Source organism: Dromaius novaehollandiae, chromosome 1 (genome assembly GCF_036370855.1).
Source record: "Dromaius novaehollandiae isolate bDroNov1 chromosome 1, bDroNov1.hap1, whole genome shotgun sequence".
NCBI lineage: Eukaryota > Metazoa > Chordata > Aves > Casuariiformes > Dromaiidae > Dromaius > Dromaius novaehollandiae.
In genome coordinates, this window is record NC_088098.1 from 70,350,117 (window position 1) to 70,367,670 (window position 17,554).

At 38.5% G+C, this 17,554-nt stretch overlaps 1 protein-coding gene across 12 annotated transcripts in view; it reads left to right on the plus strand.

Moving 5' to 3' along the window:
* SOX5 (SRY-box transcription factor 5) overlaps positions 1-17,554 on the plus strand; it is a 651,412-nt gene that overhangs the window by 555,722 nt on the left and 78,136 nt on the right. For all 12 annotated transcript variants that reach the window (XM_064515931.1, XM_064515936.1, XM_064515914.1 and 9 more), the window contains one exon: positions 4,812-4,897. In XM_064515931.1, coding sequence (XP_064372001.1) covers positions 4,812-4,897 — 86 coding nt within the window. The remainder of the gene's footprint in view (positions 1-4,811; positions 4,898-17,554) is intronic.

A 17,554-nucleotide genomic window follows, 5' to 3' on the forward strand; every position in this document is an offset into this window, starting at 1 on the left:
GGGGGATTACACTATGAAGGAGAATAAATGAGATGAGTGACAGAAAAAGGAACACAAAAATGCCTTACGAGTTTAGGTGAATGGTGCAACACACATGATGTTGGCTCCTACGCTTTCTTTTCTCTTTTAAATGAGTCTGCTAATTTTTTTTTAACTTACTTAACTCCTGTGATAAAGTTTTGCAAAATCCATAAGCGGTTTAAGAGCCTCTGTCTTACTCTCACAAGTATACAAACACTTAGCATCCACAAGCTTGGTAGCTAGTCAGTTGAAAATTAAGATCCTAAACACAGGACTGTTATTTTGTATTTTGGTGCCTGGGACAGGATGTCAGCTTGGCTCTGTACCACAACTTACTGTAGCAGAGAAGTGTTTTCAGTGGAGGATTGTAGAGAGAGTTCATATAAAGAGTGGTTTAAATATGTTTTTACTTAATGAAAAATCCTCATGTAGGCAGATCTTAGATTATTTTGGGCAAGGATGAAGGTGTGAATTGAAATTGAAAGAAGTGGCATGGCATAAATCACCAGGAAAGAGATTGTATGTTTATGGAAGATGGACCAAAGGAAGGATAGAGAAATAAAGAACTGGTCTAGAATTGAGGGTTCTGCATTGTCCTCTTTCCTCCTTAAGCCATGCCTGGCTCCTGGCATTCTACTCTGCTTACGATGTGTGCCAGCACCTCTGGTATAGATCATCCAGGCTGACACATACCCTTCATTTCTTTATGTACTGTATCACCAGTACATGTGTATTTCCATGTTCTTCTCATGTAGTCAGTCTTGAATAATTCTATTCTTCAAAGCGATGTCACATGGTAGCTGGTAAATAGCTATACATTAGAGAAGAATTTGTCAGCTAATGAAATAATTTTTGCCTTGTTGTTAAGATAAAAATTCCAGCCTCTGACCTGCTTCAGATTCTACCATATAGCTTACTACAGACATAAAAAACAGCAAAATTTCTCTCTGATACTATGTTTGTAAGAAAAGTCCGCTAATAATAGCAGATAGTTTGGAATGTAAAAGAAATGCACAAAATGTTTCTGTTGTTGTTTGAAAGATTCAGGGAGATATAGTCCAGCCTGCTTGTACTGCATTAGTAGATTGATACTGAATTTTTTGAATTGAAGTGTAATACAGTTTTTTGAGAATTCATTGATACTTCCAGTGGAACAAGCTTGTGAATGGCTTGGGAAATAGCTGTTTCTAATAACTGTATATCTTGCCTCACATTCCTGAAATATTCCCAGAGCTTGGGAAAAAACTTAGCAACTATTTAGATCTAAAAATAAGATATTTACTGAAGTATTAATGAAATAGTTAAGAAATGCATTTCCCAGATTTCAGAGTTAACTAAAACTGCTTAGGCAAAGCCTTAAGTCTGATATGGAAGTAAGCTTACGGGCCGTGGAAAGAGATAACATGTTGTAGAGTAGCAGCAAAGAGCAAATAGGTACGCATTTACCAGAGGAGACTCAAAGCCTTTGCTAGTATTTTGAGAGGTGGCACTGCCTCCTGCATTACGTGATGTGAGTATGGAGCTGCTTGGCTTCCTCATGTATGTAGAGCCTGGATCCTTCCTTGGGAAGGGCACTGTCTGAAGAGTTGAGATCCTGGGCTTTCGTCTTAGGTCTTCCGCTGACTTGCTGTGTGACCTAGGGCAAGACATGGCATTTGAGCATACTCCTTTCTGTTTTGTGTTTTGTCTGTTATGGACCGAAAGCTCCTCAAGACAAAGGTGATCTTTTGTCACACGTTTGTACAGCAGCAAACGCAACAGAATGCTAACCCTGACGGTGTCTCCACTTTGCATCTTTCTTCAACTTCTTCGCTTCTATCGTGTCTGTTCAACTTTTATCGGTGGGAGCAGTAATGTAGATGTGCTACATATAAGCTGTACTTGTGAAAAAATCCCAGCACTGGCAGGGTATTTTTCATAAAAAGAATTTCTAAACCCCTAGAGATAAGAACAAGATAGCGGAGGACGTTACTGAAGTGTAATAATGCAAAGATTTATAATGAGTTACAGAAGCCCTTCAGATTTGTTTTATATTTTTGTTTGTTAAAAATATTTTAGAGCACTGGAAATATGAAAACTCCAAAAAAGAGCGAACAGCCACCCCCGCAAAAAACTTGGAGAGACAGGAGAACCTAGCCCTGGATGGTTTTAATCTGTGTTATAGAATGAGTTTGTGTTTCCTTCTCTAGTATTAAACTCCCCCCCCCAACTACATTAGCCTTATATTGGTGTACTAGGCTCCAGGACCTAGCCTGGCCCCTTAAGAGCCCCAGAGGCATTCCCTAAGCCACCAGAGCTGGTGTTTGTGGTAGCCCAGGTTAAGCCTGTTAAAAGCAGCATGTAGTAGAGTAGGACTGTATGCACATGGCCATGGGGACTTTAGGCTGTCCTTCTCCTACGAGCACCTCCTAGGTATATCTACCAAATGAGCCACAGTGAATGGGTCTTTGAATTATCAGTCACATCAGAATAAGAGAATCTGTGGGGCTGCTCAGGGATCTGAGAGTAGTGGGATTCATGGAGTTATTGCATGAGGTTGTGGGAAGATGGGCTGAGGCTTATACGTATGTCTGGAGAGAAGGGAAGTGTGAGGAAGTGCGTGGAGGTACTCTTAACATATATGTTTTCATATAAATAATTTTTATTTTTTAGTTGAAATTTTTAATGGGCTGTGTTGAAATCAAGATTTTAGCAAGCATCACTTTTCTCTTTCCTCTATTTGGAATTCAGAAAATAATTGCTTTGTTTTCTTCCGTGGCTGGTACTTGCACAAAATGTCCTCTTCCAGAGAGGAGTTGTTCAGAATGAGACTGGGATTAGCCCGGAGCTACTAGTGCTGTGGAAGCAGGACAACACCACTGACCCAGAGTCTCTGACCTCCAGCTCTTTCTTCTCCCAGTCTTCACTTCTTCAAGGCCCACTGTTTGGGTCACAGGATTTTCTCTAGAAAATTTTAAAAATTTTAAATCAGACAACTGCTTCATTCAATCCATGATATGAAGTGGAGAGTGGACACCTCAATTAAAGCAAAGGGGAATTGGAAAAAGTGAAACAAGGGCATCCTGTGGGAGAAAGAACAACCAAGTCAGAAAATCTGTTGCCCATTGACAACATGTAAATAAATAGATAAGTGTGGTGTGGTGCTGGTGCAGAGGTGTCTGTGAATTAGGATTCCTGGGATGAGCTCTGAAGTCCAATTGCTTGGCTGGATGCCCTTGAAAGACTATGAGACTTCAGTCAGCAGAGAATATTTAAGTATGCTCTTAAACATAAGCACACATAAGTCTTCTTGAAGTTAAATGTCTGCTAAAATGTTTTGCCAGCTCATTTTTTTCTAGGTCTCCATTTCAAGAAGCTGTGGTATTTAATTCTTAACAGGAGATCAAAATCCTTGAATAAAAAGATCTGTATAAAGAAGGTATTATTATGAAAGGGAAAAATAAACATCAGCAGTTTTCCTGAAACTGTATAGAGAAGCACAGCTTATTTCTAACATTTTTAAAAAATGATTTATTTTCCCCTTTGTTTCCTGTTTCTTGTGACTTAGGCTTGATACCTTTATAAACTTTAGTTTCAGTAGTAACTAGTCATGATAGTACAGAACAGCCTGCATTGGCTTTTTAATTTTTATTTTGCCCCAGTTCACTCAAAATAGGACAATAAAGGAGGAAAACTTTTAGTTTACCTGCGTAATAAAATGCATAGCAACATGTACCTGAATTCTTCTCATACAGTGTTCTGTCTTTACCATAGTCTCATTTTAAGTGGCTTTTTTGATGCTACAGCAATCATACATGCTGGCAGATCATTGGGCCTTATAGAAATGCTCTAGTGATCCTTATTTGTTGAGTAGAAAGTGTTCAAATGTTTTATCATTTGAAGAAGGAATATAATACATGCAACAGCTTTTTGTTATGTTGTGAGTTTTGTTGGTGGGGCAACGTGAAGTGTATTTTAACAAATCAGATATAAAAGTGACCCAAAGTGTTTTCTCCATAACATTAAAACATGCCAATCTCCATGTTGATTTTTGCCATCCCAGATAATTTTCCTTTAAAAATGCCTGCAACTTTCTCGTCAACTTTTCCTAGATCCCTTTATCTTGTTCAGCACAATGTAGTTCTTACTAAAATTGAAATCGTTTTCTCTCAGAAGCAAAACTGAATCACAAATCATGGAGTGCAGGGATTTCTGAAGCTTTTATCTGATTTACTTAACCTCACATGCTTTTTCCTGTTAGAGGATCAAACCCCAGAACTGTAAAGCAAGCTTTTTTTTCTAAGCTAAGAGGAAAAAAAGGGTAGTCAAGGGAGTGCCATTTTTCATCTGTGTGAGGCTCAGTTTACTAACAATCATCTGAGTTTGGTTAACTTCATATTCTGGACAAGCTTGTAAATTCGTCCCCTTCTAATGCTGTGATCTTATCAAGGTTGTACTGTTTTCCTTTTCTTCTCCTCCACCCCCATCTTCTTTCTTTCCTCCTTTTTTTTTTTTTTTTTTTGGTGAAGTGCAGCCTTCTGATCAATGTGCACTTTTTTTTTTCCATTTCCCTAAATACATCATGAAAAAGGATGAGGTTTCCGCCTTAATTGCTTGTGCCTTTTATTCACATTCCTCTCTCAGCCAGAATTGTGAAAAGAGTGTTAGTAAAAGGCTGCACAATAGAGCTTTTCATTAGGCCTCAACAAGGCACACAAAAGAAGGCTTTTGGAAAGAGTGAATGCAGGACTTTAATTTGCAGGTGGAGAGTAGATAAAAGGTGCTGATGCCTCTATTATTCTCTTACTTAGGTGACCCTTACCCCGTTCAGCTGATCCCAACTACCATGGCAGCTGCTGCCGCAGCAACACCAGGCTTAGGCCCACTCCAACTGCAGGTAAGTCTGAAAACAATGCTGAAGAGGCAAAGGTTAAGTAAATATGGAAAACAGATTTTTCTTCCATCTGAACACAATGAAATTAACAGGTTTTTTGGTCTCTTCTCTCCATTTAAAATTTGCATCTGAAGTAAAAGAAATGGCAAATCGTATTCATTTTTTTCTCTTGCCTTTAGGGAACTTTTAAAATATTTTTCTATTTATATTGTCAGTTTAACTATTTGTTTTTAGGTTTGTACTTTAAATTTCATTGGACCAAAATGTTTGCTTTGCTTTTCCATTACAATGTTCTGACACAGGTTGTAAAGACTGGCTAAGGGTAACCCAGCAAGAGCAAACACATTGCTAGACAGAAGAGCTCTGTCCTGGCAAGCACTTTTAAACTGCTTAAAAGTCGCTTAACGTGATTATGTCCTTTTAGGCTGTAAGCTCTTCAGAGCAATGACTGGCCCCTCCTACAGTGTTTTATGGTATGCAGCACATTTTAGGCACTGCTGTAGTGCAGATAATTAGTGATTATACTAATTTAACACATGCAATTATAAAACAGGTGGAAGAATGCTAAAGACTCTTTTCTGAGCCCTGCTAAAGAATAAGCCCAGTAGCCAGATGTGGCAGATCAAAACTCCCAACTGAGTTCTAAATTTTGTAGATATTAGGGTGCTGTCCATGGGTCTTAATCACAGTGTGGCAGATGTTCCTCAGCTCTTCCTGATCCCAACCCATGTCAAACCATTGGACTTCAGAAAACTTGGTATTTGTCTCCACACTTTGAATTTGACAATCTGGCATATATGTTTTGCTGGTAAGATGAACCTGGGTAAAAACTGGGGGTAAAATGAGTTCCAGATCATCTCTAGGTCTGCAAAAACTGGCTGACCCTTTCATTTGAAACCAAACAAAAAAAAGCCTTGCAACCACACTCTCCATTGCTAATTTGTCTCCTCACTCGCTATTATTTGCCAAGTCACATGGAACACAGAGCAGTTTACCTGCTTGAAAATGCTCAGCATTTATAAACAGCACATCTGAAATGCATCCTCAAACTGTTTGGCCAGCATCCGTATGAAGTGGACTCTCTACAACATCAGATATTACAGTTGTTGCCCAGCACATGAGAGCGTGGGACACAATTCTGCGGAAGATTTCTGCGGAAGATTTCTTTTTTTTTTTTTTTTTTTTTTACACAGCCAGCGGAAGTTAGCTGAGTTTCACTGAAATAGCTGCCAGTGTGTAAGCTGACACATTCCATGCACCGCAGAGGTTAATACATTCATTCCTATTGTGCCTTTGTATGAAAAGCTACACTGTCTGTGTGTTAGTTTCTGATTCTGTGAGTTACAAATACCACAGGCAGCTTAAGAATCATGGGAGCCATAAAAGTCATCCCTCTGAAATGATTTTTGAGGAGTAACGTCAGTATTGATGAAATGCTTATAACAGCCAAACACACATAAAGACACATATGGAAGAAAGAGGGGAAAAAAGGAAAAACAAAAACAAAGGTAGTTAGGAATGAGAAAATAGATATTTGAGTCTGATTCTGCTTATTTAAGCAGTCATTCAAGCTAGTCCTAAAATAATGCATCAGTGCTCTGGTAAGTTAAAAGTATTTCTTTCATTTCAGGACCAGCTTTGGGCTATATCTTAGCATGTGGTGGGCTGAAGTATTCTGATTAAAATGGGCATTATAACAATGGCAGTTTCCTCATAAAAAATGTGGGGTTTGTGCAAATATGACTGACTTTTTAAATATCTTAAGATGAGTTTAGGTTGTGAAGAATTTGAAAAACTCAAAGGCCTCATGTTTCTGTGGAAGGGGGAATGTAAAAAGGAAAGTACTGAGCAAGTTCACCTATGTTGTTTTGCTTACATGTCTTTTAGTCTGGAAATGAAGAGGGGGTTTAGTGTCTGGTCAGTGGGAGCAGTTAAAATGACTAACTCTGTAGACTCCAGATCTTTCAGACTTGATCTCTAAGGTTATGTATATGCTAGAAAAAAATTCCAGTCATATTTCCTCATGTCTAACAATGATTCCAGTTATCAACATAACCTGTCTAGTGGAAACCGGACATGCCTCTAATTTCTGGTGCTATGTGAAAGAGTCTAATAACCTTTGAAAAAGGTTTTACAATATAGTATTCAAAATGGACTCTCACCCACGCTAGCGTGAACAGAGCTGGATCTGAGGGAGGATCACAGGAGACATTATTTTGACCTCATTTGGTAAGACTTCGTGAATGTACAGCCTTCAGTGAGGGACTCTTCTTACTTCAGAAATTCATCTACATTGTATGTAACCATAGTATTCCCTACAAATCCTCTGTCCTCTGGCCCTCAACTATAGAAGGTCAGAGAAGTACAATGTTCCTTCTTTTCTTTTTCTATCCTCCCTATCACTCATCTTTGAGACTTTGTATACTAAAAGCAGTTGTTTTCAGGGAAGATCAAAGAACCTGACAAGATGTTCAGTTTGTCGCTCCCAGCAGAATTTGGTACACAACATTACCTTAGTGAAGACAAAGCCAAGGAATTTTTCTTGTTTGTTTGTATAGTGATAAACATGCCATTGTTATTTCATTACAGAATTTTAAGTCAGGGCTTTTGTAGTGCACTTTGGGATCAACACGAAGTGCTCTTTTATCCCTGGTTGTCTGAACTGAATTTTCCTTTGGTAAATGAAGTGCACACTGTATTTGTAGAGAAACATGTTATTGTTTTCCTGTGGCAAAGATACCCTTTGTCAGTGAAAACGTAATCTCTGTTTTGAAATGCCCTGTTGATTCCCACTGACAGGTTCATAATCTGAAGCTCTCCATTTCTCTCCCTGCCTTTGAGTCCCCACTGGGGTATACAGATGCTGTCATCTGATATCTGCCACAATTAGCTATACGTGATTGCCTTTATTTCCAGTATCCACAGAGAGACTAATGGCTCAATAAGAATGGAAACTAAAACTTACATTGTTAGATGTCTGGAAAGAAGTAGATGGATGGGGTCATGCTGAAGAAGCTGGAATTAACATGATGCATGCTTGAACCTGCTCTGTGTATAAAGAGCTATCTGTTATCCCTACGTATTCACTCCTATTGCATTTAATGGCAAAAAATGTCATTAAAAGAAAGTTTTTGGCTTTCCTCTGTTAATGATAAGATTCAGGCCCAAACTCTGTGTGCAATGTCACTTTAAAGTAGACTCTCATTTCAGTAAAATCCCTCTTGGTTAGCAGGTGAGTTTCTTACACTGATTTTTCCCCCCCATAAATTTCATATGGTCTTGTTCTTCAAGAGTGATGCAGCACAGCGATTCTGTTTCAAATGAACAAGAACAAAACTGAACAGAGCCATGCCACAGTGTTTTATTAAATAAGGCTGATGAATTGTAAGTTCTTCTGTATGCCTTATTTGAGCATGTTGTTTTCCTATATGGTTCAGCAAATGAGGGAATTAAATTCCTCTATATTGTAGAACAACACTCAAAGCTGCCACGGAACAAGTTATACACAAAGTAAATATTAAGTTGGTGCTGAAGTGATTATTCTAATACTAGTCATCTTGGGCACACCTAATGTGAAATAGATGGTTCCAGAAGCCTGAGCAGCAGATTCAGTATAACATAAGATCTGGTGGTTGCTTTTCTGAGAATAACCTCTGAATGCTTACCGAGCATTACAAGACAATGGACCTGATAGCCTGATCTAAAAATTGAGAGACGAATCTGCCCTACTGGGAATGCAAAAGGTTCAGATTTCCCAGATTGGTTGTTCGATAACCAGATAATGACAAGGACTGATTAATTGGCAGTAATGCACATGCTGTATATACCCATAACTATATGGAAAGATGATGCTGGATACATAATGACAGCTGCCTGTATAGTGTTACTGTATGGACGTTTTGTGTCCTTTCAAAACAATAGAGCAATCTGATGTAATGCAGACTTCCTGCAAACATCTGCTCTTGGGGAAAAATACACCAAAAAAGTTTTGAGTGCCCACATTCAAACTTTGTTTCCTCTTCATCTTAGCACGAGACAGGACATCACGCTTGTTTGGTGGTTGCGTTCAATATTATGATCAAACCTGTTATTACCCAGATAAATAAAACCATATGCCACCATACGGATGTGAAAGTAATTTAACTGATTTCTCAATTCTCAAGACCAGTTGTTTAAAGAATCCTAATAGGCTCTCTTTGGCTATTTTTGTAAAAGTGATGAGTAGTGTGTATCTGGAAAAATAATTTTGCCGGATTTTTTACACTGAACTTTCTTTGCTAAGTACTTGGGCCTACTTTTTTATTATTATTATTATTACAGCAGACCTGTTCTTTTCAATGGTGTGTGCAGAGGCATACCAAGGACTGAATTTCAGAGGAATTCAGTATATGTAGTTTGGACCACAGTTTTAGAAGAATATGGCACACATTTAGGCACTGACATAACTGGCTAGATTTTCAGGGAAGCTAAACGCATTCACGGTTTGAGCGCCTCTTGGAGATGTTCATCTTGGTGTTATTTAGGTGTCTCACTCTTTATATATTTTCCCTGAGAAAACTCTGGATCTGGGGTCCCATAATCATCTGTGATCTTCATGTTTGTTTTACCTGAAGGGAACAGAAACGATAGAGCTGTTTAACAACCATGCAGTGACTCTGATGAGCAGATAGATTGTTTCAATGGTCGTATGAATATTATATAAAACATTTGTTGCACATGGAATCAAAATAAGGCACAAGGACTTCCTGCTTGGTCAGATACCATATTTTCTTCCATACTACCTTCCTTTTGGCTTCTGCACCTTTGCAGGAATAGCGACATCTCTCCACTCTCTTTACTTAACAATTCACGATATCTCTCTAAAGTATCTTTTCAGGTTTCATTTCAAATATTGCTGGTGATGGAACTTTCCCTCCATCTTAGAGACAACTCTCCATTTTCAGGCATTAATTGTCAAGCACATTTTTAAATGTGTTTGTTTTTGCTTGTCTCTGATTTCTTATAATAATCTGTAGATATAACCAGTTTTGACCAAATTAAGTAGTTGCCTTCCAGTGTTACAATGACATCTCAAAGCAAGGAAAGAAGACCTTGAAAAATGTATAACACTGTAGTGATGCATGGTTCTTGGTGTTGGGATGCCAGCTTGCCAGAGCTGCAAAGACATTTGAATTATTGCTGATTGAGAAGAAAAGTGTAAGGTCCTGTTATTGTCTCTACAGAACGTAGCCAAGAGGTAGCGGTACTTTAGCCATTATCCATTTACTCTGCAGTCTACATTCATGACCTCTTTGGGATATTATTGTACTCAGTCCTTTACTTACAAGAAGATGAGACATTTCTTAGCATTGCAAGGTTATTCCTTCTATTTGTTGAGGAGTATCTACCTTTGAATACCATCTAAGCTGGCTTTTCAACACTGAGAGTCAGTATCCTCTCAATGTTTGCTTTTCTACTTTACCTGTTCTCATTAATAGGACTCTGGCTTAATTTGTAGGGAATGAATCATTAGTGCACAGTTTAATTACAATATTATAAAACTCATGCAATCCACTTAAGCATAAAAAAGTAGAATTAGGTTTTAACTGCATACACATCTGGAAAAAAAAAATCTAAGTATGTGAAAAGCAACATTTCTCATTAGCATAACCAAAAGAAGGCAGTTGTCCATCTGCCATTAGCTCAGTGTATTGCTATGCTATTTCTGATGGCCATCACAAATAATGATAATAATAGGAGTAATAAAACAATATAGTATGTATAAATTTCTGTTGGATGTCCTTTTAAATAGATGTAAAAAGTGTTATATTCATGCAGATTCTATATCCCCTGCTTCTGTCCTCCTTTTGTTTCTGGCTTTGTAAGTGAATATGTTGCCCACAAGATGTTTGCCACCTGTTCTGCAAATGTGTAGCCAAGATGGCCATTTTAAAAGAGATTGCTGAAGATCAAGATCCACTTATTCAGCTAGAGCAATGGAACACGGTTCTCTTCACGTAAGTGAAGCTACAACCACCTAAACTGGGCAAAGATCTCCATGTGGTGTGGGGGAAGTTGTCTTCAAAAATGTGATACTTTCCAAGGTTTTTATGTATTATTATTAAGTCATAGTAATGATTTTATAATATTCATTAAATGAGAGAAGCAAGCTTTGGTTTGCGGGGGGGGGGGGGGGGGGGGTCATTGATTGCCAGAGGAAGTTTTGAGCAAGTTCCATGTTTTTAAATGAAAAAAGTTTCTCCAAATTAACTCGAAAGCAAACTGCAGAACACTGGGGTATAACCACTCCTCACTTTCAAGATACCTGCTGAGAGCTAGAGACTGTGATAGATTGTGTGAAAGCATGAACCACAAAACGTATCAGCTCAAATAAATCTTGTTCATGGTAGATAAATGTACTTTGTAGTTGGCATCTAAGTAGCCCATACTTGCCTTTGATATTAACTTAAACAATTTTATAGGTAAACTCAATGTATTCTATGAAAATAAATTAGAATGAAAAGCCGAGTCACATCATTTTATCAGAACCCAATCAGTTTCTGAAAGACAGAATCATTGTGACAGAATATAGATAAATGCTTTGTATTTTTTTGAGCACTGTGAGTGTCTGAACGTATGCACAGTAGACATTTACAGGCAGTAAATACACATGGTAAAACAATATCATGGCTACTCTGTGGGTTGTCAGATTATAACTGCCTCCCCTGCCCTCCAGGGGAAAGAATTAGATGTGGTAGCATATTCATTTTATCTGGATTAACAGTCCTTTCTGTACAACTTTGTGATTCCATCCATATTTATGAAAAATGAAAAAGACTGAAAAATGACCAGCCTATCTTTCTTTCAGTTGTAACTTAGGCCTGCTGTTTGCTAGCAGACCTCTGTCTGCATGAGTGAGTTTTCTTGTAGGTTAAAGAGACTGCATTCCCTCTTCCCCCTCCCTCCGACCCTGAGCCTGCAGGGCAGACAGACAGAAGCACACATATGATTAATACAGCACAGCTGCAGTAGTGACTCATTTGCATATGTATTAATAGAGGCAAAAACAACAATTCAATTACATACAGAGACATTCTGCATACTAAAGAACATATGCAAATAGGCCTGGAAAAAGTGCAGCCAGCATTTTCTATGACTTTTCTGAGCCCATATGGGTTAGCGTCAGAGCCTAGCAGTTTTCAAGAAATCCCCTTTAGGAAGAACCTGTTACGAGATGCTTATACAGCTATTACCACTCCCACCCCCCTAAGGGTTCCCAGAAGGCGTTTGACATTTGGACAATGGAAATAGCACAAGCAATGTCTTTTTCATGCTATTTTCATATTTGCCAGCCTTCAGCTTCATACTGTTGTCTCTTTACATATAAGCCCCAGGATGAAGAAGCCCATTCTTGTCTTGCCTCCTGTCTTGCATATGGACACATTTATTCTATTTTTCTCCTTTGTCTCTTGTTTTGGCTCCATCTTCCTTTGTCTTTCTCTGTTTTACTCTTTCTCTTATCTTCTTGACTTCTGTGAATTAGAAAAAGATGACTATTTCTATACATTTTTCTTGTATTGACCTTAAATATCTCGTAACAGTATAGTTCAGTCATTTTCTCATGGGGACCATTAAATACATCTAGTGGGTCTGAGAGGTTGCTCTGAAAAGTTAGCCTGTTGTAAATTTTATGTCATGATACATTGGTCCTCATCTCCACTAAGAAGTTTGTGGAGTTCTCAAACCAAAGACATTGAAAGTCACAGGTACTAAACAGTTCATGCTAGAGGTGATGTGGTTGCCATCTTCATAAGGGTATAAAAGTTTGCTTCTAACAGTAGAACAACACGTTCTCTAAATCCCAGGGGAATTTAATGGGTAATAGATTTGAGCATCTTTCAAAAACAGGCTGAAGGTATTCCAGCATTGGAACTTAGTCTATAAGAATGCTTACTTTAGCTATAAATAGTTGCTTTAGCTGTAAGTAATTACTAGGAAGGGTAGTTTGGCTTATAACTGAAACACAAAGTATACTATTGTGTGTATTAGATGTATGTACTCTGTGTATTTCTTCACATGAGCCATTCACATACTATGATACACAACAAAATTTTAGGCCACAAAACATACAGAGTCCACTAATCTCAGGAACAGCAGGACGTCTGACATAGTCCTTTACGGACTGATAAATTGAGCTCTATTGCAACTTTAAAAGAAATAACAGGTCACTAAAAACTTTCGGAAACCTGACAAAGATATTAAGATGCCCAACTGTATTGTTTAGGTGGCAAACCCTGCATCATAAGCAATCTGAATTACTAGCTGTTTGCTTGGATCTGCTCTCTGGTGTGAGCAGGGAAAAATAGGTCAGCAAGCAGGAGTGCGTAACTGTCTGGCAAGCATACTTGTGAGTTCAGGTCATCCTTAATTTCTTTTCTCTTGTAAAAGTGTTACACTTTTTTCTTTTTGGGGTTAGCCTGACAGACGGAAGCAGATTACTGCTTGATTATTTATAAGGCATTAATTTTAGATGAATATTGCTGAAGTAACTGACATCATAAGTAGTTTTAGCAGCCTGCAGAAGAGTGTGTGTGCAGACTGGAATATGACAGTCTTCACTTATACAATGTCCTGTCTAGGACAAAGTTTGATGTATATTGAAAGAGGAAAAGACTTCAGGAGTGGAGGCATAGCTATCAGCTAAAACTTTGTTTATTCTTCTGTGTGCTATAACTGGCGTTTCAGTAGGTTGCATGATGATGTCAATGTTATGAGCTCAGCCGGCTGCAAGACACAACCTTTGTTGAAATAGCAGCAGTGGCAATACCTGTCTGCCAGAATCTTAAATGAGGGGAAAAATATATGAGAAGTGTCTTACCGTGCCTCAAAGTAACTCCTATAGAGAAAGAAGAAAATAGTCACCTTTGCACATATACCTTGAGATAACTAAAACAACGCATTTTTACATACAGGACAGAACAAACTTTTGAAGTGTTTCTGTTGTACCGAATCAGTGTTTAGTGTCTTATATTCTTTTTGAATTATTTCTCTCTAGAAATGCTTGTATTAAAAATCTGGTAACAAAACCAAAAAACACATTTTTTTCTATTTTGTGCCCTTTGCACATTCCAGATTTTGGGTTTTGAAATAGTTGGCTTACACTCCTGGTTTTCTTATTATGTTGTTTACTCTTCAGAGAGATGTTGCTGAAAAGAAGATTATATAATCATGCAAATAAGATTATATAATCCTGAGCAAACTGTTTGCGAGGGGGGGAGAAATGTGAAACCAAACTGAGTGGAGTTTGGCTGGTTGCGGGGGGGGGGGGGGGGGGTGGTTCATTCCGAAACCATAAACTAGGGGTTTATAGGCCTCCTATAAAACATGAAAGCTTGTGTCAGACTAGTGAATTTTTCTGGATATTTGTGGAATTCATTGTCTTCATGCTGAACTTTGCCAATAGTGTATATTTACAATGCCCCACCAAAACTTCATGACAGAAAAAGACACAGGAAAACTGAAAATCACTAACATACACACTCTTCAAAGCCTGCAGAACAAAGCTGCAAATAATAAATAACAACAGTGAAAAACGCTGACTGGGAGAAAACTTACTACTTACTGACACTTTCTTACTACCTTAGGTCCACAAATCAAATTATTGCATTTTATGCATCCCAAAGGTTAATGCAAGAAAAAATTCTCCCTTGAAATCCTGCTAGCTTTGTTGTACCTAGGTCATGGTATATTATTAAATGCAGATTGGTATAGTATATAAATATGTGTTAGAATTGGAAATTACGTCTTATTTGTTAGCACAGTCTTGTTTATGACAGTTCTTTTTTCTCTGAGGTTTTAGATCATTTCAAATTGACAAGGCAGAATGGGACAGAAACATATAAAGAGCTTAGTAAATGTATATACAAGGAGAGGATCATTGGCTAGTGACATAAATCACATGCAACAGTAAGAACAGGGCAGTCCATTAAAAGTTTTTGTGCTGTTATTCTCGTCCTCATTTACTTATGTCCAGTTCCTTTCCAGAGAAAGGTATGCAGTGAGGATATTTTAGTGTCTTCTATGAATGGTGGCTAATATTAGGCACAGTTTGAATCTGTGAAATACCTAGTTACTATAGACCATAGATCTATACATTAAGCAACAAATCACCGAGGTGCGAATGCTTGTTGTATTTGTCAAGACAGCACTGAACTGTCTTGTCTCAATAGAAGATACAGTTGGAGAATTAACTTTAAGAGCGTTGAACTTACTCATTCTCTTGTGCCTGGATCGCGTAAGCCTGTTGCCAGGATCAGGTTAGAGTACAATTAATTCCACATACCTAGGCTCAGTTTCCGCAAATTACTTGGCTGCTTTCAGAAGTGCTTAGTATTTTGTACTATGATGTATCTTTTAGATCAATCTCAACAGGAAAATTTGGAGACAGTATTACCTGTAGCTCCTAGTGGTCCTCAAGACTGGCTTTTATGTGTGTAACACAAATGAGCTACTGATCTCTTGAGTTTGAGTCTAATTCCTAGACTGGCTTCTAAGCATCCCTTTTTCTTTGGGGAACTTATTTGCTTTGCTTTTCACCAATAGTCCGCTTCTACTCCTGTCCATTCATTATGCAGATATATGAGGAGACAAGTGTCACAAACTAGTGGATTTACATTCCTTAACCCTTTAGCTATAGAGGCCCAGCATATTATGGTAAAGTTAAGTGTCCAGAAACATATCAACAAGTTTGCCAAGTCAGCTCAGTCTGGCAGACTCCGGAGTTACAGAGAGCAAGGCTGTCAGCAAGTTACCACTTGAGTTCTTTCTCCCTATTGGACAAATCTATAAATCAAACAAGCTAAAAAGCAAAATAAAAAGCATGTAAATGAGAAAGAAGAACATTTGAAAAAGTCACCATTTTTTTCGGTTTGCTTTTAGGGTGTGAGAAGCTTTGAAATCAGTATGCTATGATTACTAACACAACAGCAATAGGAAAGTTTTAGATGCTCTCATGCTAACAGAAACACCAGATTTTTAAAAGCAGTAGCCAGCTATTTCTGCACCTCCGTATCTTGCTGCTTAGAATGATTACTCTCTTTATTTAAAATTCGCACTGCACCACAGTCCCCTGGTTTAGTAACCACAGCTGTGCCGCGTGCTGCACCAGCGGCAGCTGACAGGCCCAGTCTGTTTGTGGAATATTGAAGTAGTCAAATTGTCTTTGGGGACTGCTGTGGAGTGGCTTTCTTCAGCTCCTTCCTAGAGGTGCAGCATCTGTTTCTCCCAAATGGGCCCAGCTCTACCAGCTTGTGTGCAAGGGAATGAGGTTAGTCCCTCAGAAATGTGGGGTGCCGCTAACAGCCCCCCGCCTGATGCGCTCGGGGGGGCAGAAGAGCCGTGGCTGCGCGTGCCTCCCCACTGGTGCTGTGCCAGGTATGGAGGGCTGCCCCGCAGCATGCCTGCTCCGCCAGGCCAGCATCTGGCCGTGTGACTGTAAAGCATCCACTCTTCAAGTTAGACTTTCCTCCACAGTGCAGTGTGAAAATAGTGTCTGGCAACGAAGCCTTTTCTTTTCCATATTTTTCTTTTTCCTTTTCATGGCTCAAAACACTCTTTACAAATTATAACAGTGTGTTCTCCATTAATGCACCAAAACATTACGGCTTATGATAGTGTTATTAAAGTGTTTTGGGCCATTACCATAAAATACGGCAGCATATTTATTTCATTAAGGCAACCAAATGGATCTAGCTGAATTTGGCAAAAGAACATGGCTGAAGTCCTATTTCATCTCTGATGTTGATTTTACAGTTAAACTCTGAACTTCTTAAAAATAGAAAACTCATGATAGAAACATTAATGGATATGTTACATTTTGTAGTGTGTTAAACTGTCTTTAAATATCTCTTACTTTCTCCACAGTAGTTTTGAGTTGCTGTTTGTTCAATATTCCAATATTTACTTTATAGAGCTGGGGTTTATTGATGTTTAGGGTAAGCAGTATACCATGTATGTATACTTAACTCACTGGCCTGGTCTATCACAAATAGCTGCCTGGGAATTTATTTCCAGTTAGACTAATTAACCCTAATCAGCCCATTCCCATTATCATGGCAACCTTACTTCTTGCTATGTATTGGTCTGATACACTAGTGGTGAAAGTAATTCTGACAGTAGATATCAATGTATGTTTGGATAAGTTTTTGAAGGAGGCCTGAAGAGATTTGGGAGCCCAACAATAATTAATTTCTTATGGTGGCTTTGAAAATAGCATATGCAACATTCACACTTAATCCTTCCTCCTTTCTACAGCTGTTTTATTTTTCCTGTGATCAGTTTTGTGGAAAGGAAACAGTCACCACAATGAGATCAAAATGTTTGATCCTGAGGTGTGTTCACTCCGTAACCCAGTTTTCAGTGGCTACAGTGAAAGAATGAGTACTCAGCATTTCCTACCTCTAGTCCAAGCTGGCCAAGCTCAGGCTGGTGTAATAGCTTGTGTTTTGAGTGCTTGGTGTTTTCTTTCACTCAAAGTGGGCAAAAGAGAAAACGAGTATGATTTCCTAGCACATGACATTGTGTGCTAGGATGTAGTACTCCATATCCTCTTGCATTAGAATCTCATGACTGCATAGGTACAGGACTCCTACCAAATGGGATGCTCCCCCAAAACCAGTGCTG